This window comes from Sphaerodactylus townsendi, linkage group LG01 (genome assembly GCF_021028975.2).
Source record: "Sphaerodactylus townsendi isolate TG3544 linkage group LG01, MPM_Stown_v2.3, whole genome shotgun sequence".
NCBI classification, from domain to species: domain Eukaryota; kingdom Metazoa; phylum Chordata; class Lepidosauria; order Squamata; family Sphaerodactylidae; genus Sphaerodactylus; species Sphaerodactylus townsendi.
Genome location: NC_059425.1, coordinates 179,577,166 through 179,602,130, shown reverse-complemented (window position 1 = coordinate 179,602,130; position 24,965 = coordinate 179,577,166). Strand labels below are relative to the sequence as shown.

The window sequence follows — 24,965 nt, the reverse complement described above, 5'->3', positions numbered from 1 at the left end:
GCGGGCTAAGATATTAATTATTACATTAAGAAGGAAAAGGATGGGGAGAAAGAAGAGTTTGGGTTTTCTCAACAGTACGGAGTCTCAAAGCAATTTACAAACTCCTTCCCTTCTCCCAAGAATGGACACCTTGGGAGATTGCTTGCCGGCCTGTTTTTGGGTTGGTTTTTATATTAATGATTTTATCCAGGCTACGGAATCTCAAAATTTTCCCATGCTCATTGGCAGGTCATAAAATGTCTGCTCTGTTGTATGTGAATGATCACAGTAATTATGCCTTATACCAACTTTGGGCTCAGAAGGATGCTTGTTAGAGTAGCTGATTATAGTGACAGGGAAAAGTTGAGAATAAACCAGTGATGGCGAACCTATGGCACAGGTGCCAGAGGTGGCACTCAGAGCCCTCTCTGTGGACACACACAAACAGAGTTCATCATGTGGGGGGGAAATTGCCCCCCCACACACACACATCTAAGCTGGCCTGGGCCACTGGGCTTGTTTATTAGCATTAAACCTAAGACCTAGTTTTGGGGAAGCAGTATAGGTAACCCTGTTAAGTGCTGTTAAACCTCACTGATTTCATGCAAAGAACTAAAGCGCAATCCTTTACCTGGGAGTAAGCTCAGTTGCTGGCGATGGGGCTTGCTTCTGTGTAAACCCTCCTAGGGTCATGATTCACCCGTTGGAAGAGCTGCATAGTTGCTTCAAAGCAAAGCCAAGCTTACTCCCGAGTAACGCACGCCTCAGAGCCAACCATTTTTTCTAAACTAAAACCTCAGTATTCAGGTTAAATTGCCCTGTCGGCACTTTGCGATAAATAAGTGGGTTTTGGGTTGCAGTTCGGGCACTCGGTCTCAAAAAGGTTTGCCATCACTGGAATAAACTATTACAAGACAAAAATTGTGGGTTTTGGAAAGAAAAGATACAAGCACAGATGAAACTGCACTATATCTTGGCATGGTTTTTCATCCCTCTCAGTTTTTCACACATCATAGTTTTCGTGTGTCTTTTGTCTTGTCAGGCACACCTTAACACCAGTTTATCAACGGCCCACCATTCAATGGGAGCCATTTTAAAATTCTTCTGCTCAAAAAGTGGACAGTTCATTACACTAGCTATTAAGGCATTTCTGGGTAAAGTCATCACATAGGAGCAGTAGTGGCATAGTGGTTAAGAGCAGGTGCACTCTAATCTGGAGGAACTGGGTTTGATTCCCCGCTCTGCCGCCTGAGCTGTGGAGGCTTATCTGGGAAATTCAGATTAGCCCGTACACTCCAACACACGCCAGCTGGGTGACCCTGGCCTAGTCACAATTCTTCGAAGCTCTCTCAGCCCCACCGACCTCATAGGGTGTTTGTTGTGAGGGGGGAAGGGAAAGGAGTTGATAAGCCCCTTTGAGTCTCATTTCACCCATTGGTGAAATTTTTTTGACAATTCAGAGGACGGGCAATATAAACAACTGTCTTCATTTTAAATTGGCTTCATTTGTGATGTGTCATAGTCAAATGTGTCTGGGTGTATGGCATGATGACACCATCGTATCTAGTGCTTGGCTTTTGACAACCTAGGATCACTTGAGTGGAGGTGGGGCGGGGGGGGGAGATAGCACCAAAGCAGCAGCACAGAGGAGGGAAAGAGTTGCAAAAAGACTGACAAACAACTTTTGAAAGAAAACATTTTAAATTCCCCTTCATTTTGAAACACCAAACGAGCTAAAATTCTTCCCAATCCTATTTTTAATCGAGTGCGTAAATGTCAGAAGTTTGAGCGTAACTACCATTCTTGCTGTGTAATTTGCCTCAAGACCGAAGCACACTCCTATTGTAAGCCTATATTAAGGAGGGTTTTTTTGTTGGAGGTGGGAGCAATAGAAGAGGCGTCCTTAATTGCAGAAACGAAAGAGGGGAACAAAATGACGGCAGTTCCAAAACAATCTTGAGGCAACTGTGAGAATTCTTCTGGGTTTCCATGAAACTGTGACATATCTCACAGGCACACAGAGAGGGTTTGTCCAAGGACGGTGTGTTCAAATACATCTAAGGCGATCAACACTGCAGGTATTTTAGTACCTCCTAATGATTTGACAAGGAAAACTCTCATTAATCAGGTTCCTGAGCTGTTTTCCCCACCTCCTCCATGAGAGTACAGTTTCAACCTGAGAAGCAATTAGGTAAATTTAGACTCTGAACTGAATGGTTGGGGGCTGGCTTTAAGTGGTAATATATACATCACAAGTGTATTTATTTATTTATGTATATTTATACCCTGCCCTTCAGCTTACAGCAGCTCATACGCAAGGTTAAAACATTAAAACAGTTCCAACACGACAGTATAAACACTAAAACCAAATATCCACACAGATAGCGAGGGGTATCCAAGTACCCCAAGCCAACAATTTATTTCATCCCCCTTCCGACAAATTGCCGGGGGTGGGTGGGTTTGGGGATTGTGCATTGGTGTAGTATGGCATTCTTCCACCGACACCCCATCTGACCGTGAGGATGGTACAACTTTGGGCACAGTGGGGGGGGGGGTTGTCTCTTTTTCCTCTTATGATCAGGGGATATAAAACTACAGCTGTGATGACCAGCGTCCAACAGTTTTCCAAAACCCGATACAAACAGATCCTTACAAAAGCAAGTCATCCTTAATTGTAGCAGTGCAGACTCCACAGGTTACTGTCACAATGACCGCAGTACAGCTGTCAAGAAAAAACCTCCACAGTTCTACTGGAAAAAAGCCAAGGTGATCTCCCTTGCTTCCAAGCAATTCAAGGTATTTCCAAAACCCCATACAAGTACCAGCTGGAGTCTTGACAAATGCACATATACATGTCTGGAATGAAGAGGTAAAGAAAATAACTGGCTGAAGGCTCTGTGCTATCTCCTTCCATGGGCAAGGAAATGAAGAGAAGAAGAAGAGTTGGATTTATATCCCCCCCTTTCTCTCCTGTAAGAAGGAGGAGGAGGAGGAGGAGTTTGGATTTATGTCCCCCCTTTCTCTCCTGTAAGGAGACTCAAAGGGCCTTACAATCTCTTTTCCCTTCCCCCCTCACAACAAGCACCCTGTGAGGTAGGTGGGGCTGAGAGAGCTCTGAAGAACTGAGTAGCCCAAGGTCACCCAGCTGGAATGTGTTGGAGTGCACAAGTTCACCAGATTAGTTTCCACAGCTCAAGTGGCAGAGCGGAGAATCAAACCCAGTTCTCCAGATTAGAGTGCACCTGCTCTTACCCACTACACCACGCTGGCCCTGTGCTAACTCCTTCCATGGGCAAATGTGCATTACCAATGGGCCAAAATCATTAGATTGTATACTTCACAGAGGAGCAATATTTATATTTTGGTTCACATTCTTCGTTAGCCTGCTTGAATGATACGTCTGAAGTCTGATGATTTTAGATCAAGGCCTCAGAAGGGTTATCCATCACTCAGAAAATGAGAAGACCAGTGAACGTTAGAAAAAGCAAGTAAAGTTATCTCAGCCACTGGACCTCTTCAAGCAAAGGTTGGAGGGCAGGCAGCAAACATCTAAAGCAGGGCCCCCTGAGAGGGCTTATCAGGCCTGTGAGCCAGCTGAGGCACCCCCCCCCCAAAAAAAACCCCTCTCTCCTGATCTGGCCTAGTGAGTTGCCTCAGCTGGCTTGTGGACCTGATAAGCCCCCTCAAGCTGAGGTGCAGTCGCCACTACCCAGCACCAACCTGGACTGGGGAGCCTGCTGGGGGCTCGGCTTGTCCACTGAGGCAGTCACACCACCCCAGAGCCCAGTCCGACCAAGTTAAGTCATACCCAGCCAGTGGTGGGATTCAGCAGTTTCACACCACTTCGGCAGAACCGGTTGTTAAAACGGCGTTAAATTCTTTGAATCCCACCACCAGAACCGGTTGTTAAATTATCTGAATCCCACCCAGCCCTCATAACAAAACGGTCTGACGCCTCTGGTCTAAAGTTTACAACCCAGTGTTAGTCCTCGGTATCCACAAGAGGGCAGTGCCGCACTTTGTAATACAGGCAAAAACACAAACACAGACTTTCAGAGTCCTGCCAAGATAAGGTGTGATCGGAAAACAATTAATTCCTTACTTCTTCCATTGAAGATTTTTTGCCATCGTCGTCGTCATCGTCATCGTCATCGCTCTCTATCTCCGCCTCTCCTGCAATATTTTAATGGGAACAAGAAAAGTCAGCACAGAGTATGAGAGAGAAAGTACATTCTCGGCCCACCAGTTTTATTACCACCACACCCAGAGAAGCTTCAACTCCAGTCAGTGTCAAATAATTTAACAACCGGTTCCAGTGGTGGGATTCAAATAATTTAACAACAGGTTGTTTACAAGTGCCATTTGAACAACTGGTTCTGCCGAAGTGGTGCGAACCAGCTGAATCCCACCGCTGCCTCCAGTACTATGGTTCTGTAGTAGGTGTGAGAGGCACAATAATGTTGTTAGCTATTTTCCAAACAATTTTTCTAGTCAAGGAGCCCAAATACCTCCCACATATGGATAAGATGTAACCGTAAGATGCTCACATTACCCAACAGAGCAGAAAATAAACTCTCACACAGAGGTCCGAACATGCAGAATAATGCACTTTCAATCCACTTTCAATGCACTTTGCAGCTGGATTTTTACTGTGCGGAAGAGCAAAATCCACTTGCAAACAGTTGTGAAAGTGGATTGAAAGTGCATTGTTCTGCAGGTGCGGAAGGGGCCAGAGATAGACTGGTTGCTACAGAGGAAGCCACACAGAACATGATTTATACCCGGCATGCATAAACTGTTATTTACAGCCAGATTCTAGACTGCAAGCAAAGACTGTCTTTTTGAATGACTGTCTACTTTAGCATAAGGCAGCTTCACGGGTTCAAAAATAGATGGAGACATAAGCATCCAAATATTTAGGGGATTTGAACCTGATACTCCAGTTCTCTGCTCGAGTCCTGTGGGACTTGTCCCATGGGGAAAAAAAGAGGGTCTTTGAGAAATGCTATGTGCAAGCCAAAGCAGAGTTAGTCTTTAGAATTGCACTGTAAATGACACACACACACAATCACACACACACACACACAGGGTTGCTTCCTCCACCCCAAGTTCTGTTTTAGGAGTGTTTTATTCAATATCAATGTTTTGTTTTTGCATTATGGCTACTTTTCAGGATCTCAGCATTTTAAGGTAAATGTGGTTGTTCACTTGGTTTCATCCACGCTGTCATTTCATTCTTATTAGTTTTAACGGTTATTTTTTTTTTTTGCTATCTACCTGATGTTAATGTTCCATTTTCCTCTTTTAAGCTACCCAGGCCCCTTCCACACGTGCTGAATAATGCACTTTCAACCCACCTTCATAATGGTTTGCAAGTGGATTTTGCTATTTCGCAGATTAAAATCCAGCTGCAAAGTGCATTGAAAGTGGATTGAAAGTGCCTTATTCTGCATGTGTAGAAGGGGCCCCAGAGTGCTTTTTTCAAGCAGAAGGGTAGCACATCAATCTTACGAATAAAGTACTAAAAGCAGGAAGCAACTCGACAGTTCTCCTTGGTGAAATTTAGCAGGAGTACTTTGCTGCCTACAGTGAGAAGGATTCCATTTGGGGCAAACGGAATGAAGAATCGGAGCGAAGAACACGTGAAGAAAGATTTGCACAGTTAAGTTCCTGTTGCACAGAAGAGGGGTGGCAGGAATCTCGAGAGCAATTTTCAAGCATTTTAGCCAACCAAAAAAAATATAGAACAGTGTTTGTAAACCTTGTGAAAAATCAGTGGGGAAAATATGAAATTGTACGGCTGTTTTCTGCTTCTGTGTTGGTTGCAGAAAGGAAAGTAACTGGGAAGAAGAAGAGAAGAAGAGTTTTGGATTTATATCCCCCCTTTCTCTCCTGTAGGAGACACAAAGGGGCTGACAATCTCCTTGCCCTTCCCCCCTCACAACAAGCACCCTGTGAGGTGGGTGGGGCTGAGAGAGCTTTGAGAAGCTGTGACTAGCCCAAGGTCACCCAGCTGGCGTGTGTGGGAGTGCACAGGCTAATCTGAATTCCCCAGATAAGCCTCCACAGCTCAGGCGGCAGAGGTGGGAATCAAACCTGGTTCCTCCAGATCAGAATGCACCTGCTCTTAGCCACTACGCCACTGATGCTTAGTCTGCTCTTAGCCACTACGCCACAAGATATACTTTGGGGAATATTTACAGGGAATGTACGGGGGGAAATTTAAAAGGAACAAATTCGGGGGGAGGAGAGGGTGTAGTACAATGACAGCCAAAGGGCATTTCCTCTCCCCAATAATAATAGACTGAAGATTCACTGAAGGGTATTTGAAATTGGAATCGGAAGCACTTGCTATGCATCACCAGGTGAGGGCAGCTGAACATGTTGTGCTGAGAAACTGTGTGGTTTCTTTTCCTGGAGGTTTTCAAATTCTATTAGCAAGAAGTTCTTGTTAAGCCTAAGGACACCTCACGTGAGAAGGGAGAGGTGGATGTTCCTTGAGGTCTGTTCCAATATGAATCTATTGTTAGAAGATCTAAGCAGTCAAATCCATGCGGAAGGTCTGGGACAGCCTAAGGGGTGTATCCAGAGGTGGGATCCAGCAGGTTCTCACAGGTTCCTGAGAGTAGGTTACTAATTATTTGTGTGTGCTGAGAGGGGGTTACTAATTGGTGATTTTGTCACGTGATTTTTGCCTTAGTTACGCCCCTCCTCCTCCTCAACTGTAGCACGCAGAACTTGAAGCAGTCTAGCAGGAGGTGCACCGGCGTGCGTGGCAGCCTGCGCCTGCGTGCATTCGTTTCCTGCCCAAGGACCGGTACAGTGGCTGCGTCCTTGCCACAGCCCCACCCAGGAATGCCCGACCACGTCCCCGTTGTGCCCCGCCCAGCCCCATTGGCGCTACACCACAGTTTGAATCCCACCACCATGGGAACCTGTTACTAAAATTTTTGGGTCGCACCACTGGGTGTATCCACACTGTGGCTTATCCAGCAACGGTAGAAACAGATTCCGTTGGGGACCCGTCATTGACAGTGCCCAGTTCAAGGTGAAACTTATCACCTCCAGAGTCTTAAATGGCCTTAGGAGACAAATATCAGTATGACTGTGACAACTTGGTGCATTTAAGCAAAGCCTTCTTAAGGTTCTACCTTACAAATGGGTAAGACGGGCAGCTGTCCTTGCATATTCTCCGAGGTGACTCCCCTCTTTATGGTACAACCTGCCTTGGGAGGTCAGGAATACTCCCACGCGTCTGGGCTTGTTTTGAGGTGGTACTCACACGTATCAAGCACCAGTACCTCTCAATTCCTGACAGGAAAATTGGTGGAAATCAATGCAACCTTGTCCATATGCACTGCATCTTTTTTTAAAAAAAAAAGAAGAAGAAAGCTCTGTTTCAAACATTCTACAGAATGTACAAAATAGTAATGTTGAGGAGGGCTGTTTAGAGTTGTACCGGAATGGAACTAGTCCAAGAAGGTGCCTTTAAAATGGGTTGTAGAACCATGGCAGTGATTATTCCGGGTACGGTCTTGCTTTTACTGTCCTCTACCTTTCTACGTTGTTTATAGCATACCTTGCCTTAGTTGGTTTGTTATTCACAGTGTCTATGAATTCTGTACTATAGACAGCGTTCACTGGATGTCCTGTAATGTATGAGTACATTGTTTGTACTCTATAGCTTACCTTGAGTCTCAGTGAGAAGAGTGGGCTAGAAATAAAGTAAACAAACAAAGCACCAAATCCCAGAAGAACCACCTGCGGCGTAGGAGCAAATCTCTCAATGATGGTTGGTTTCCACACACTCACCGCTACCCCACCTCCCTATTAGAACAGTGTTTTGGTTCTGGCTGGTGAGCAGCGTGTGGATCTGTTCACATTACTCGTGTGTAAGCTGCCTACAAAGGTGGCCTGCAAAGGATCTGCCACCTGGCGTGGATGGCGACCATCAAAACAAGCAACGTTCAATAACAAGCAATTAACAAGAAACCACAAAAATCCAGCCGAGCAACCAGAACAGACAAGTCAAATCACGGCTGCTTCCGTATTGACAGCCCTTCACTCTCGATTCATCAAATGCTCTCTGAAACAGAACTTTTTTTCGTATCTTCTCCTAAAAATCTGTAGAGATGATGCCATGATGTGTATCCGGCAGACAGTGAGATGGTGCTGCGGGGAAGCTATTTTTTTAAGCAATGCATCAAGGAAAGGTTTAGGACAGTGATGGTGAACTTACGACCCGCGTGTCAAAGGTACCATGCCGGGATATTTTGGGTGGCGTGCCAGCGTTCACCAACACCTGACAACAACTAATCTCTGTCATGATGGGGCAGTTGTTTGTGTGTGTGGGGGGGGGGATTCACTTTTGCAGGTGCTGTTTTATCACTTCTAGCTGTGGCCTTGAAGTTCTGCGGCTGAGACGAGACTCCAGACTGGACAATGTGAACTGTTTGTTCTCGTGTGGGTGTGGGGGCCTTGCACTCATATTATCGAGAGTTTGGTGCGGTTTTTGCCAGAACTCTCTTTCTATGTTCCTGACATGTCTTCAATAAAAGCCTTGAACCAATCAAGTGATTTATTGCAGTGATGGCGAACCTATGGCACAGGTGCCAGAGGTGGCACTCAGAGCCCTCTCTGTGAGCACGCACAAACAGAGTTCATCATGTGGGGGGGAAATCCCCCCACACACACACACACATCTAGGCTGGCCTGGGCCACTGGGCTTGTTTACTAGCATTAAACCTAAGACCTAGTTTTGGGGAAGCAGTATAGGTAACCCTATACTGTTAAGAGCTGTTAAACCCCACTGATTTTCATGCAAAGAACTAAAGCGTGATCCTTTACCTGGGAGTAAGCTCGGTTGCTGGCAATGGGGCTTGCTTCTGCGTAAACCCTCCTAGGGTCATGATTCACCCGTTGGAAGAGTTGCATAGCTGCTTCAAAGCAAAGCCAACTACCACCAAGCTTACTCCCAAGTAACGCACGCCTCAGAGCCAACCGTTTTTTCTAAACTAAAACCTCAGCATTCAGGTTAAATTGCCCTGTTGGCACTTTGTGATAAATAAGTGGGTTCTGGGTTGCAGTCTGGGCACTCGGTCTCAAAAAGGTTCGCCATCCCTGATTTATTGTCTGAACGGGGAATCTGACAATCTCTCTGTCTGTCGGAGTCATTTTTGTCATTATTTGACGGGACTGCATTTTTAAAATAGATGAATATTCAAAGAATTATTTCTCTTTTGTTGTGTGAGGTGGTGGGGGGGACGGTAGCAGAGTAAAGTTAGGCTTTTCCAAATTTTTGAAATGCCAAGACCAAAAGATTTCCCCATCACTGGTTTATGATGTTTGGAGTAAGGGTCCTCTCCACTCCACCCAGTGAAGACAACTGAGTTAGTTTGGAAAAAAATCTTTAAAAATGGTTTTAAAAGTCCAAAGCAGCATTAGATCCCTTCTTTTTTTATGGCATTAAAAATTCAGCAGGTTATGTTTATATAAATCTTCTGTTAGTGTGGTTAGTATCCCAAATCCATCTGTTTGATTCTGTCCCAGTGATGGTGAACCTATGGCACGGGTGCCGGAGGTGGCACTCAAAGCCCTCTCTGTGGGCACGCACACACAGAGTTCGTCATGTGGGGACGCTGAAAATCACTCCCCCCTACACACACATCTAGGCTGGCCTGGGCCACTGAGCATGACGTGCGCGCACCGCGGTGAGCAGGGAGGACTCGGCTGGTGGGCCTGGTACCTGTGCTCGAAGTGGCTGCTGCCCAAGATGGGGGGGGGGCGCAGAGGAGGCAGAGATTCTGGAGAGGCACAGAGCGGTGCGCGCAGGACTTGCTGGAGGCTAGACCAGGCTGGCTCCTGCTTGAGCGGGTGGGGCGGAGGAAGAGGGAGCCAACCGTTTTTTTCTAAACTAAAATCTCAGCATTCAGGTTAAATTGCCAGGTTGGCATTTTGTGATAAATAAGTGGGGTTTGGATTGCAATTTGGGCACTCGGTCTCAAAAAGGTTTGCCATCACTGTTCTATCCCATTTACTTTGCAGTAAGAAATGTGAAATCATCAGCCTTCAGATGTATGAACTCTTCTTAAAAGCTAGCCAGGTGCATAAAATAAGGGATACATATCTGAAATAAACAGACAGCATCCACACTGGGGAATGCATTATACCATATATGTGGTAGATGCTTGCCATTCCTATAAAGCAGGGACATGCTATAGCATTCTTATATTACCAAAGATCATGGAAATAAATCCTTGGAAATCAAGGGATGGGATTTGTTCATCCCCAGTATCAAAACTGACACAAAGTTATCTTAACGACAGCTGCTTAAATCTGAATAGCTTAGAATGCCCTGCCCTGCTAAATTAAAGTGTTCGTGTTCATGCCAGACTATTATTAGATATTATGTCAGACATACATTAATCACTGTTCAGAGCCAAAGAATCTTCTACTTCAACTGAATGTAGATTTCCCATTTTCTCTCAAGTCGCATCCATTTACAAGAGATAACATTCTGACAGTGTCCGGTAGATAAAATAGCCAAAAGCAGAGAACGGGGGGTAAATTTGAAGAGCAATAGGATATGTATTTCTTAAAATCAAATTGGAGTTTGGTAGAGCCTAAACAACTAACACAGTTTATTTTGGCAAGGGGTTCTGAGGAAGAGAGCTGTGATTCACTAAAGCTTATGCCAGAATTAATTCTATTAGTCTTTGAGAGTACAATCCAAAGGGGGCGGGAGGAGGAGGAGGGAAGGAGGAAGAAGAAGGAGGAGTAGGAGTAGGAGTTTGGATTTATACCTCCCCTTCTCACCTGTAAGGAGACTCAAAAAAGTTTACAATCTCCTTTCCCTTCTCCCCCCCTTCCCCTCCATAAACACCCTGTGAGGCGGGTGGGGCTGAGAGAGCTCCGAAGAACTGCGACTAGCCTAAGGTCACCCAACTGGCAGGTGTTGATGCACAAGCTAATCTGGTTCACCAGATAAGTCGCCACAGCTCAAGTGGCAGAGTGGAGAATCAAACCCGGCTCTCCAGATTAGAGTGCACCTGCTCTTAACTACACCACGCTGGCTCAGGGGCAAATACACTGGTGGAGGGGCTGTTATGCCAACAGCAAGGTGCTGCTTGCTGCATAGTGTCTGAACCCAGGAGCTGCTAAATTCACTGGGGCTTCTCTGTTGCAGGAGTACGTGCTAACATGGATAGTTTTTTTTTGGCGGCAGGGGGGGGGGGTTTCAGGGGCGAAACCAACTTCAGTCAGCTTCCAGCGTCCTTTTAGCCCAGGAGTGCCCACTTTTCTGGAAACAGGCCGATTATCCACTGACGCTCCGGCACACGGTGGGACCGGAAGTGCATTGGGTAAGGAATCTTGTCCCAGCATGCTTCCTCTTGCCCTGCGTGAGCTTCTCGCTTTCCACGGGGAAAGTGAGAGCAGTTCTGGCACAACTTTTCGTGCCAGAGTGGGGCAAGGGTGGGGAACACCCTGCAGTGGGTAATTGGCCTTACACAAGCAAAAAAAAAAAGGGGGGGGGTGTAAGCTGTCACCCTCAATGGGACTTTCCGCTGGCCAATGGTTTTACTGTGGGTTATGAAGACACAGCTAACTGATGGCATCCCGTAGGTTTTTTTCAAGTTAAGGGATGTTCACAGGTCGTTTGCTTCGCTTGCCTCAGCAGAGAGCCCCTAGTATTCCCTGGTGGTCTCCCATCCAAATACTAACCAGGGCCAAACCTGCTTAGCTTTTGAGACGGGACAAGATTAAGCTAGCCTGGGCCATCCAATTCAGCATGTAATTTTGCAACAACAGACTGTTTTGGCTACTCTTCCAAACTTGTTAACGATAAATACATTAGAGCTAAGTACATCGTTTTCTTGCATGTTTTAAAAAGCTCCGAAATTTGTGCACTACTTGCACAACTTTTATTTATTTGTTTGTTTGTTTGTTTGTTTGTTTGTTTATATATCCCCTGCCCAATCCCCAAAGGGCTCTGGGTGGTTTACAACAAGCTTAGAACATTTCTATGAACAAGGAAGACTGATGTTTGCATGATACGGTTTTGACACAACATTCAAGCAAAACCATAATGTCATGATTAGCATGATGAGTCATGATTAGCAGCAGTGGCGTAGTGGTTAAGAGCAGGTGTACTCTAATCTGGAGGAACCAAGTTTGATTCCCCGCTCTGCCGCCTGAGCTGCGGAGGCTTCTCTGGGGAATTCAGATTAGCCTGTACACTCCCACACACGCCAGCTGGGTGACCTTGGGCTAGTCACAGTTCTTTGGAGCTCTCTCAACGCCACCCACCTCACAGGGTGTCTGTTGTGAGGGGGGAAGGGAAAGGAGTTTGTAAGCCCCTTTGAGTCTCCTACAGGAGAGAAAGGGGGGATAGAAATCCAACTCTTCTTCTTCTCTTCAACATTATTTAAACAAACTCCCTTTACAGTTGGTGAAGCAAGCACAAAATATTACCAGGGAAACATTCAGGCTCTTGGTAAGGCATTCTTACAATCTGTAAAACAGTTTAAAATAATTTTTACTGGCTATTTTAATTTATGAGTCTATACTGTCTGCGTGTATCTTAGGTTACACGTAGAGTTCTTTTAAACGGCCTGGTGCTGCAATAAAACATTCTTCTTCTTCTTCTTGGTGGCGCAAGATTCAATGGCTGTCAGAATGGAATAATAAAGATCATCTAGCAGAAGAAGCCTGCGTGCGAACGGTTGCTATCTTAAGCTTTTATTTGGAAACAAGCCTCCATCTGAAGACCCCATGAAACAAGGCATGACTGATGAAGAACCCCGGAAGGAGGCTTGCAAAACTGAAGTCATTAACAACCCGCAGCTCAGCGACTGAACAAGCATCAGCCATCTGTGGCTATGAATATCTCAGTTCATTCATTTCATTCTTACTTCTATCCTCGTGACTCCCAAAGAGCAACAGGTGGACACTGAAAGAAAAAAAGGTATGAAGCGGCCTTGTGGGGCTGTCTATGACTGACTGAGTGCAACTTTTCAAAGCAGAGATTGTTCCCAGCAATCTCTTTTTAAATAGAGTTGATAGAATTGCCCGTCACCTGGCCATGCCCCTGGCTCACCTCTGCTGTGCTGGTAGCAGGGGCCAGTGGACACTGGTGCAATGCTCAGCACCATGTTCCAGCACTGGAGTGGGGGGGGGGGAGTGGCCGCACACCGGCAGGATTGCCCCTCCACCAGAGTAAGTGTCCTGAGGAGGGCAAATCTGCCAGTGGATTTGGGGGTCCTGTCTTTGGATGGGGCTCAAGGTCTCACGGGACCCTTCCGCACATGCAGAATAATGCACTGTCACTCCACTTTCACAAGTGGATTTTACTATTCCGCACAGCTTCAAAGTGCATTGAAAGTGGATTGAAAGTGCCTTATTCTGCAACTTTTCAAAGCAGTGGAGTTCCAGATCGTTTTCAAGGTGTTGGTATTGACCTTTAAGACCTTACGCGGCATGGGGCCCTCATACCTGTGGGACCACATCACCCCTTATGTCCCGCATAGGCCGCTGCGTTCAGCAGCGGCAGAACTGCTGGAGACCCCTGGCCCCGCGACAATGTGGCTGGCCTCGACCCGGGCCAGGGCCTTTACAGCTCTGGCCCCTGCCTGGTGGAAAGCTCTACCTCCAGCTGTCCGGGCCCTGCGGGACCTTGGTGAGTTCCAAGGGTCTATAAGACAGAGCTATTCCACCGGGCCTTGGGGGGGGGGGCTAGCTGTGACCCTACTGCCCCCCACTGAGGCTGCCTGTCTTCCATCTTGGCTGGGCCTGATTCCCATCTCGGGCCCTGCCTTTCCCCCTCCCTCTCTGGCCTTTGGATCGGGGCGCCTGTTTTTAACAACTTTTGTTGTTTTAACTTCTATTCATTTAAAGTAATTGCTGCTATTAGATTCTAATGGGGTTAAGTTATATTTTTGTATTTGTATTTATTTGCTGTCATTGTGAACAGCCATATTGTGAGCCGCCTCGAGCCCTTCGGGGGTGAGGCGGCCTATAAATCGAACACATAAATAAATATAAATAAATAAAAGTGCGGAAGGGGCCACAAAGATGTTGCTTCCAAGCTGGGTACTGGGAGATTTACTGCCTCTAGATGTGGAAGTTCCTGTTAGTCATTATCTCTAGTACGCCTTCACATTCATTGCTTTAGCATCCACCTTCTCTGGTTGATGGGGAGTGCAGCTGACAGGAATAAAACAATATTAGAAGCCCAAGGAATACTTCACAGGAAGTTCTTCCTCCGAAACAAAGAAGCAAACCTTTTCCCAGTCTCTCGTGCCTTGAAATATCAAGACTCCACAAAAGGACAGATTTTGGTGGGGAGCGGGGAGAAGAAAGAGAACTCTCTATGGTAGACTTCAAACGTCCCGGCTGACATTGATCTTGCGTTGCGAGGGGTTTCTCAGCGCTGCTGGTGCTGATGCTAAAAGCCAGTATCTCTTGACAAGCTTTTGAATGGAAGCTAACAAGTGAGAAACTGAGAAAAAAAATATTGGTACGTATGACATGTTAAGAAGGATGCTGCTGTCATGGAAACAGACTGCGGGGAGCCGCACGCTTTAGCATTAATCAGACAGGGATCATGGCTCCGTCTCGTTCTCTCGCAGGACGCAGAGGTTCAGCCACAGGTTGAGAAATGCTGAGCAGGAAACTGGGAGGATTTGCGCTGTGGATTGTTCCTACACCAGGGAGGGCAACTGCCAACTTGTGTGCAGGGGCATAGCTAGATAAAATGGCACCCAGGGCATGACTGTAATTGCACCCCCCTCCCAGACTGGAGACAGAAGACAGGTTTTCCCTGGGGTACTGGAGACTTCCCTGCTCCTGCTGCAGACATTGCTCCCAAATTTACCTTTGGAAATCTGTTGGGGAGGGAGGGGATATAACATTTCTAAAAATTCATTTAAGCTGAAAAATACATGGGTCTTTTACAGTGGTGGGATCCAAAAATTTTAGTAACAGGTTCCCATGGTGGTGGGATTCAAACTGTGGCGTAGCACCAATGGGGCTGGGTGGGGCACGACGGGGCATGGCCGGGCATCCCGGGGCGGGGCATTGCTGGGTGGGGCTGTGGCAAGGACGCAGCCGCTGCGCCGATCCTTGGGCGGGAAACGAATGCACGCAAGCGCAGGCTGCCACGCACACCGGTGCACCTCCTGCTAGATTGCTTCAAGTTCTGCGCGCTACTGCTGAGAGGAGGGGCGTAACTAAGGCAAAAATCATGTGGCAAAATCACCAATTAGTAACCCCCTCTCGGCACACACAAATAATTAGTAACCTCCTCTCGGGAACCTGTGAGAACCTGCTGGATCCCACCTCTGGTCTTTTACAATATTGTTTGTATCCGGAATTCCAGATCATCTTCAAGGTGTTGGTATTAACCTTTAAGGCCCTTCGCAGCCTGGGGCCCTCATACCTTTATTATTATTATTATTATTATTATTATTATTATTATTATTATTATTATTATTATTATTATTATTATTATTATTAATTCAATTTCTATACTGCCCGATCCCCAAAGGGGATACTGTCTTTTAGCATCAGCACCAGCAGCGCTGAGAAAGGACCTTGATGACCATCTTACCCCATATGTCCCAAGTAGGCCTCGGCAACCTGCAGAGGCTAATTTACTGGTAGACCCCCACCCCTTAATGGCGTGGCTGGCCTCTACCCGGGCCAGGGCTTTTATGGCCCTGGCCCCAGCCAGGTGGAACACTCTTCCATCTACTGTCAGGGCCCTGCAGGACCTTGGTGAGTTCCGCAGGGCCTGCAAAACTGAGTTGTTCCGCCGGGCTTTTGGGGAGGCTGGCCGTGGATTGCCTGCCCCCTTTTGATGCTCCCGCACTAGATTTTATACCATCTTCAGCACTGCCCTGTATTACATCTCTATTTTTTGGCATCGCTGGTCCCCTTCAGGCCTTGGGATCGGACGTCATTGCTAGGTTAAAATGGGTTTTATCATAATGCTGCTATTGTGTTTTAAGGGATTTTAATGTTTATAATTTGTATTTTATTGTACACCATCCAGAGCCCTTTGGGGTTGGGCAGTCTATAAAATCCAATAATAAGTAAAAATAATAAATTATTTGCACAAGGGCTGATTAGTCTTAAAGCAGCGCTGAATAATCTTGCAAAGCCCACAACAAGTAATTTTTAGGAATTTCTTGACAAGACGTTGTAAGTTATAACTTTAACTAATCAGGCATATGGTTTTGGTTTCCATAGTGCAACAATTAGTAGTAGTTACCATTTTCTCTTGGGTTCTTCTGTTCCATTATGGTTGAGGGGGGGAGGGAGGTGGCTGCGGGAGAAAGGTAGGGAATTATAGCTTTAAAAAGGGCTTGGGCAGATTTATGGAGGAGAAGTTGATCTATGGCGACCAATCTTGATCCTCCTTGATCTGAGATTGCAAATGCCTTAACAGACCAGGTGCTCGGGAGCAGCAGCAGCAGCAGAAGGCCACTGCTTTCACATCCTGCATGTGAGCTCCCAAAGACACCTGGTGGGCCACTGCGAGTGGCAGAGTGCTGGACTATATGGACTCTGGCCTGATCCAGCAGGCCCTTTCTTATGCTCTTAATGTTGTGGCAAATAGCATTGAGGGGAAGGGGTTGGTTATGGGCACGGATGTTTCAATTCCCTTGGCTCTGGCACTAAAACTTTCATCACCATTCTGAAGCTGGTAGCCAATTTACAAATGCCCAACTTTATTTGCTGATGAGTTATGTCTCTCAGAAACAGAGAGTCTTAGCTTCCAGTGCACATAGTATGTGGGGGAAGGGGGGGAGCTGTGAAGATGACCTGGTTCAGGATATTCCAATATCTTTCAATTTTGCACTGCAACTTTCACACTCATCCTGAAGTGGGTGGCTGATTTTGAGGCTCCTAACCTTCTTTTCTGGGGGCTTTTGTCTGCCACAGACAAGACAGATCCTTTAATGTTTACAGAACATATATTTCTCAACCTGGCCCATCTGCAGAGACTTAAATCTGGCGCATGGGGTCATGGACAGACAAGACAGATTATTCCACAAACTGAAGGAAAGCCCCAGGTTTGCAGAAAAATCTGAAATTAAAATGAATAAATAAACTGAAAGGTTATACCTTCCTGAATTGTAGAAGAATCATCTGGAGCTTTAAGAAATGAAAGCTTTCAACGGCGGTTGCCAGGCAACCAGAACAGTATAGACAGCCTTCAAGCCTCGGTTTCTATCAGTATAAGGCAAGGTGAGGGAAGAGGGCCCTCTCCAGAATTTTTTTTGTCTTTAAGGGATGACTGATTGGGCCTGGGCCTGGGCCTGGCAACAAATATGGGTGACTTGATACCACCCAACCAGCATGACTCTGAAACTGAGCAGCTTGCAACTATTCAGCTGAAGCAACCCCAAGATAGCCAGTGTGGTATAGTGGTAAGAGATTCACAGACAGACAGACACACACACACACAGGTTAACCTTTCTCACAGGGTTGCTATGACAGTAAAATGGAGGAGGGGTCAATGATGTAAGCTGCTTTGGGTTCCCATTGTAGAGAAGCACGGCATTAGAGGAAATAAATATAACTGAAGAATCCAGGCAGATAAAGAATAGGTTGGTGAGTGGGTGGGAAGGCAAGAAGGAAGTAGGGACAGGTGTGGATAGGGGGCTGGCAAGAGGATTAAAAGAGGAAATAAGTGTCAGGAGGGGGGAAATGTCAGGGGATGCCCACACAAATCCTTGTGAGCTCCCCACTGTGCAACTGAGACCTGCTTGAATGCAGCAGTTACACAGAATTTCCCCAAGGGAAGGAGGAAAAGCTGGAGGCAGGGGTGGGGGCAGATAAAGGTAGTCTGGCTTTGGCGGGAGGATGAGAAGGAAACAAGAAAAGTGAGGAGGCTAGGGGGCTTTCAGGGAAGGGAAAGAGGGAATAATGAGAGAAGTGGAAACGAGATGCCCCCTTGTAAGTCGTTCTGGGTCCACTGCTTGTGCATAAGTGTACGCAGACTTTTACCTGCTCCAGGAGATGAGGGCTCAAACCCACTCGAGGCATCGCTACATGCATTTGAAGCCTGTTCCAAGAGCTTCTTCTTAGCACTGCCGTCTGCAGACTTATGGGACTTTTTTTTATTCTTCACGAGGATTTTGTACATCAGGTCAGCTGGGCTTGGAAGGGGAACGCCACGTTCGAGCTGATAAAATAAAGGACATTGGCAGTAGAGAGGATGGGGAACAGTATCTGCCTTCTTTCCCCCTTGTATTACCACCCCTTCTTCTAGTACAGGGGTCTGCAACCTGTGGCTCTCCAGATGTTCATGGATTACAATTCCCATCAGCCCTGCCACTAGGCCATGCTGGCAGGGGCTGATGGGAATTGTAGTCCATGAACATCTGGAGAACCGCAGGTTGCAGACTCCTGTCCTAGTAGCACAACTTGTTCAATGTCATCACCTACGTAGTGATGATACATTTTGATGTGGGCAAGTGACATCATGTAGCCCTTTCTACAGTCATCTTGGGTTTATCCATGCTCTCATGGCCCTTGCGGCATGAGCCTATACCAGTGGTGGCGAACCTTTGGCACTCCAGATGTTATGGACTACAATTCCCATCAGCCCTTGCCAGCATGACCAATTGGCCATGCTGGCAGGGGCTGATGGGAATTGTAGTCCATGACATCTGGAGTGCCAAAGGTTCGCCACCACGGGCCTATACAGTCCTGTTCCCTTCCTCAGCTCCCCCCCCCCACTGATCTGGGTGGGGGAACAGAGAATTCTTCCAGTGGATTTATCCCTGTGCTGTCTTTCAACTAAACTGGCGATGCTCACACTCTTTGTTTCTTGAGTTCAAGGAAGACCCTTGGATCAACTTAGGGAAACTCGTATGCAAACACCTGTGCCCAGAACATGTAGTTTTCTTCCTGTACTCTTCTCAGTTTATGCCGCTCTTCTGGCCCTCAGGGAGATCATTCCCATCATTGGAGGAATTGCGCACAGCCCTAAGGTGAGGATGGATAAGTTCTTGTGTCATTCCTGGATGTGCAGCTTAACTGAGGAATCTCAGTTCCTTCCCCTTACGGTAGCCTACCTTAACATGGGTGCCTTTCCAGGGTCAGAATGGTCTGCATGAGGATAGAGCAGGGGTAGGGAACCTGCGGCTCTCCAGATGTTCAGGAACTACAATTCCCATCAGCCCCTACCAGCATGGCCAATTGGCCATGCTGACAGAGGCTGATGGGAATTGTAGTTCCTGAACATCTGGAGAGCCGCAGGTTCCCTACCCCTGGGATAGAGGAATACTGGAAAACTCCATGTGTTTTCTGTGCATATATGGTTGGGCACAGACCAGCATTTTGTGTACATCTGCTCAGGATAACATTACCACTTCTCCCTGACAGATAGTGCAGTGTAGTGGTTAAGACAGATGGACTCTAATTTGGTGAACCAGGTTTGTTTCCAGTTTAGTTGAAAGACACTCCAAACATGATGCCTTCTGGGTGACCTTGGGCCAGTCACAGTTCTCTCAGAACTCTCTCAGTCCCACCTACCTCACAGGGTGCCTGTTGTGGGGAGGAGAAGGAAAGGCGTTTGTGAGCCCCTTTGAGATGCTTCACAATTGAGAAAAGCTGGGTATAAATCCAAACTGTTCTTCTTCACTGCCTGAATTTAGGATTCTGGAGCAACAATTGCAAGTTTTGCCTTCTTCCAACATGCTGTTAACTAGCCAGGACACATCTCGAGCCCTGCAATCCTACTAGGTAGGCCAGACCCTTCATTGCTTAGCACATTGTTATTATAATGAGATACTCGTGAAAATGACTGCAATTTACTCCATTTATACGCCACTTTTCTCCCCAATGGTGATCCAGAGTGGTTGACAATGTTCTCCCTTTCTTAATTTATCCTCAAAACAGCCCTGAGAAGTAGTTAGGTGTGTATGACTGGCCTAAAGTCACCCAGTAAGCTTTCATGATAGAGATTCAAACCCTGGTCTCCCAAATATTAGCCTCATACTTTAACCACTATACTACACTGCCTGATACTATATGGATCCATAGCAGCACATTGTCAGAGAACCCTTGACAAGTTATGTGAGGGATTTTTGTACATCTTCTATACCTGGAATCCTTCTATAGCACAAGAACACAACTGTCGACATGTTATTCTCTCATTTTCTTTGCAGGTTATGTGCAGTTAACTGGATGGGGAAAAGAGTCTTCAAAGCTCATTTAGGAATGTAGGTCTTCTCACCTGACCATTTTCTTACAGGTACTGCAGGATGTTTACCATTTTTCCCCCAGGAGCTTTTTTCAATTTTTCTGACAGAAAAACTGGAAATGTGGGAGAGTACTGAAAGACACTCCTTTGAAATACTTCCTCTTTTTAGAACGAGTATAATGCTTTTAAAGACAAGGTGGATTTGCTGTAGACACAGGAAGGTCTTGAATAGATGGTGCATTTCTACACCTGAAGAAGAAGCATTTGGATTTATACTCTACCTTTCTCTTTCGTAAGGAGACTCAAGGTGGCTTACAAGCTCCTTTCCCTCCCTCTCCCCATAACAGACACCTTGTGAGGTAGGTGAGGCTGAGAGGTCCAAAGAACTGTGACTAGCCCAAAAATCCACCTGCTCTTAACCACTACACCACGCTGGCTCTCAACCTAGAACAGGGGTAGGGAACCTGCGGCTCTCCAGATGTTCAGGAACTACAATTCCCATCAGCCCCTACCAGCATGGCCAATTGGCCATGCTGGTAGGGGCTGATGGGAATTGTAGTTCCTGAACATCTGGAGAGCCGCAGGTTCCCTACCCCTGACCTAGAAGGACAGTTAATCTTCGTGAGGGCAGCATGCAGAGCTTTCGTTGCTTCTCTATTCCTGCATACCTTGTGTTGCCCTCTTGACCTGACTCTTCTCTTGTGGTTGACTTTCCCCATTTCTTCTTCAAACCACTGTGACCCAAATACCCATAGACTGGGTAACAAGTAGCTTACTGCCCGACCTTGGTGGACTGGAAGGGGGAACAGATCAGAAGCTGCACCAAAGATCCAAAGGAAAACTCTGGAAGTTTCATTGAGAACTGAGCTCTCTTTAACCAGTAGCCATGGAAGGAAGAAGACAGCATCTAGCTGGAACTATATCGTAGATATACAGACATTATTACCGATCCTCTGTGTGACCCCTTTTTCCTGATTAAATACTGCATTTTAAGTTATTCACCGCAAATCTTGCATTTCCTGTTTATCTCCTTCCCCCACTACTTTTCAGATAAAAATGTCATGATAAACGTCAGATAAAAATGCAGGTCCCTGTAGCTAAGGCAGCTCAAGGTGCATCAACTTGCAGGACTTTCTCAAGGCTTTGGTATACATGCAATTTTGCTTGTAGAAAACTAAGGCATTGATGCCTTTCAAATTCCATAAATATGTCAAATATTGTAATTTTGTATGCTAAGTCAGTTATAAATGATGTGTTTAATGTTGCTGAAGTAGGAAGGTTAATGTAGATTTGATAGGACAGCTACATGTATTTCAACTTTCCCCAAAATTCCTTTTTTCTTCTGTCGTTTTCTCCGTAATTCCATCTTTGATTGCTCAATAATTTTTCCTTTTAATCTGTTTGAACCTGCCTCACTTCTCCAGTGCCATTTTCAAGGGGATTTTTTTGGAAAGAAAAAGGCAATATTAGAACTATAGCTTGAAACCACCACATGCTATCAGAAAGGCTACTCAGTTCTGGGGGACCCAAAAAGGCAAAAGGTGGGAAAATTTACCTCACAGATAAATAAAGGTGTAGAGTGGTAGTTGGGGTGGCCACAACCCCTGAAGCATATTATAATTTTTTTAAAAAATCATGTAAGAGACTGCATGTGAAAACTCAAAAGATGCATTTTTAAAAAATTATTTGATGAAACCATCAAACTTACCGGGTATTTTTCCAGCGGCTCCATCATCAAAGTGTCGCCAAATATTAATCTGCAATATTCTGCCATTTTTGCCTGCTGTTTGGGCCTAGTAGGGGGGAGAAAGTATAGCATTAAATGAGGCTTATTCATAAAGCTTGAAGTGCAAATAATGGAAAATCTAATATCCTTTAACTCGATGAAGAGGTATAATTTTCTGATCCTATCATTGCAAATTGTTCTCCGTGATCTAGAAACACTATGCTATTATCTCGACGTCTGTGACAGCTCTCGTCACTGAGATTTTACATTAAATAGCTCAACAAAGGCCCTTGGTCATTTGAGGCAGTAAACAAAACAAAACAAAACAAAAACCCCAAGCCTGCCTCAATCACAGAGAAGCCGTCACAGACACTAAGGAAGGAGAATGAATGTCACAGCTTCACACTAATAAAAAGAGACTGATAAAAGAGATCTTCATATAGACACAAATACACACACACCACTCCCGTATTCTTCATTCATATGAATATTTCCAGTTCCTATCTTAGCTTTTGCAATTCTCTATTACATCTTACTAAACTGGTCAGGAGTGGCAGTGAAAACTGTCAACAAGTCACAGCCAAGTTATGGTGACCCCTCAGAGTTTCCAAGGCACGAGATGAGCAGAGGTGGTTTGCCATTGCCTGCCTCCAGTGACGAAGGGAGGGGGAATGGCTGCCCGCTTGCTTCCGAAATGCCCCGCCCCCAACACATGATAGCAATGGCGACACCTGGGTCAAGCTGCACCGGATGTCCCCATTGCAGCTACACATCTGCCTGCCTCTGCGTAGCGACCCCAAATTTCCTTGGAGGTCTCCCACCCAAATACTAAGCAGGGCCAACCCTGCTTAGCTTTTGATGGGATCAAGCTAGCTTAGACTATCTGGGTCAGGGGTGTCAAGAGTAGGAGACACCATCAAACAAAACAAAGGGAGGGCAAGCTCCCTATTCTAGTCATTTTCCTTCCTCCCTCCTCTCCCTTGCATGCCACCCCTCCCCCTTCCTCCACTAGGGTGGGTGGGCCATGTCATTTTCCTTGAAGTTACTCACAACTACCATTGGACTGCAAGAGAGATAAATGAAAACTTCACCATGCTCATTTAGGTGGAGCAACTGTACATACTGAAAATATAATTTTAAATGTATATGCATTTTAATGACATATCTTTGCAGAATTGTATGCAGAGGAGAGCTGTCACAGGAAACATAATTTTTGGCTGCCAGTGAATTATAAAACCATATTGCTTTATAACAATACAGTATAAAACTGTCTTGCATCAGTACCATCGGAAAAGCTCCTGGAGGAAGCAGCTTTAGTGATGGTTTCTGACTGATGGGTGGAAAACCAAAAGTTTCTTTCGACAGGGTGAGTTATTATCAAACACAGCAAATTAATTTAAGTGGAGAAAGGGTAACTTTGCAGCGTTTGGGCCGACCGTCCAACTCCAGACCTTTTAATCGCACAATGGCTAAAGGTAATTAAACGAACTGCTGAGCACGTTCCTTTTCCACTGAGTTTATTTACACAAATAGTTTTTTGGCAAGCTTTGCCTCATAGAAGGACATGCTTTCCACTGGATGGAGATTCAGCGCCAAGAGCATCCTTCCAAAACATGCATTTTGATTTAAGCCTGTCAATTATGATGCTTTTACAACAGATTGTGACTTACTGAGAATTAAGATACATCTATTCTAAAAGGTGAAGGGAATCCTAGTTTGAACACACACGTGCTTCCTGACGACAAAAGCCCTGGATTGAAACTAATATGTGAGCAAACAATTTCCACTATTCTTTTCAAAGTATGGCAGGGGTAAGATGTTTCTGGCACATATGCAGGCATAGGCCCATTCACTTGGCACTCAGTGCCAGATTTCTGCCCAAGCCACTGAAGAACTGGCAGGGGGGTGGTTTATGCCAGCCATCCTCTGACCCCTCAGACCTCTTCAGCCACCAACGAAGTCCAAGACAAAATTCCCAAGATGGTGGCAGCACCGTGGGAGCTTCACTTGCTCTGAGCATGTCCGATCCAGCACAGCCCTCGTGTGCCCCACCCTAAGCCGCCATTTTTTCTGCCTGCAAACCAGCATCTTTGAAGGAAGATACTGCATGGCTTCCAGCACTTGGGCCAAAAATGTTGCCTACCTCTGATGCATTCCCTTGGACTGAATACGCTTGCCATGATTAAATCGTCATCAATACGCCACAATATGAAGCTCTGTACTGAAAGTTAATATTATTCTTAAATTACTTACGAATCAACATGATTTTCAAACGAAAGGAGGATGGGGAACGGTGACGTCTTAAATGCGCATTCAGCAATAGCTTCTATTACTTCCTAGGAAGAACAAAAGAAAATCAAAATAGTCACTGAAAATGAATTTTCCTTAAAGAGCACAGATGCTCTTTCCTTAAAGAACATTTCCGTCATTCTGAGGGATCGTCTTCTCCCACCAGCTTATCTGAGGAAGATGTTCTCCATGTCACTCCACCGCCAGAACTTTGCTCACCGATCTTAGAGACACTCATTTGGCATCTTTATAGGTGGCATCTGGGTACCCTGTGAGAACAACTTCATTTGCCCAAGGTTGCACTAAGCCAGGGTGTCCAATTCTGATGCCCCAGATGTTCATGGACTACGATTCCTATCAGCCTCTGCCAGCATGGCAATTGGACACCCCTGCACTAAGCAATATGCATTCAGCCAGCTTTAACTGACTGACCACTAGACTGCTGATCACTAGACTGATTTGACTGTTTTCATTTGTTCACCCTTGCAAGTTCTAGGGAGCGGAAAGGCAGGATATAAATCTTCATGTAAAATAAAAACAATTTTTTAAATGTAGCTCGACAGCTTTCCAGAAACACAATCAGATGAGGTGTGCTTTGTTTTGGGTTTCTTTTGTTCGGAAATAAAAGGTTTAGAAAAAAAATAAGCATGCCACTGCTGATAAGAGCTTCTTATCAGCTTGCTTTCCTCTCTCATCTTCAAACACACTAGGATGTTCACTCATTCCCTGCTTGTTCCTTGCCGTGGGAGAACAGCC

At 45.8% G+C, this 24,965-nt stretch overlaps 1 protein-coding gene across 2 annotated transcripts in view; it reads right to left on the bottom strand.

The window, feature by feature from the left end:
• The window catches only part of LOC125435056 (1-phosphatidylinositol 4,5-bisphosphate phosphodiesterase beta-1), a 678,436-nt gene that overhangs the window by 151,511 nt on the left and 501,960 nt on the right, over positions 1-24,965 (bottom strand). For both annotated transcript variants that reach the window (XM_048501078.1, XM_048501071.1), the window contains 4 exons: positions 24,174-24,256; positions 21,903-21,987; positions 17,992-18,169; positions 4,082-4,152 (listed from right to left, as the gene is read on the bottom strand). In XM_048501078.1, the coding sequence (XP_048357035.1) occupies positions 4,082-4,152; positions 17,992-18,169; positions 21,903-21,987; positions 24,174-24,256 (417 nt within the window). The remainder of the gene's footprint in view (positions 1-4,081; positions 4,153-17,991; positions 18,170-21,902; positions 21,988-24,173; positions 24,257-24,965) is intronic.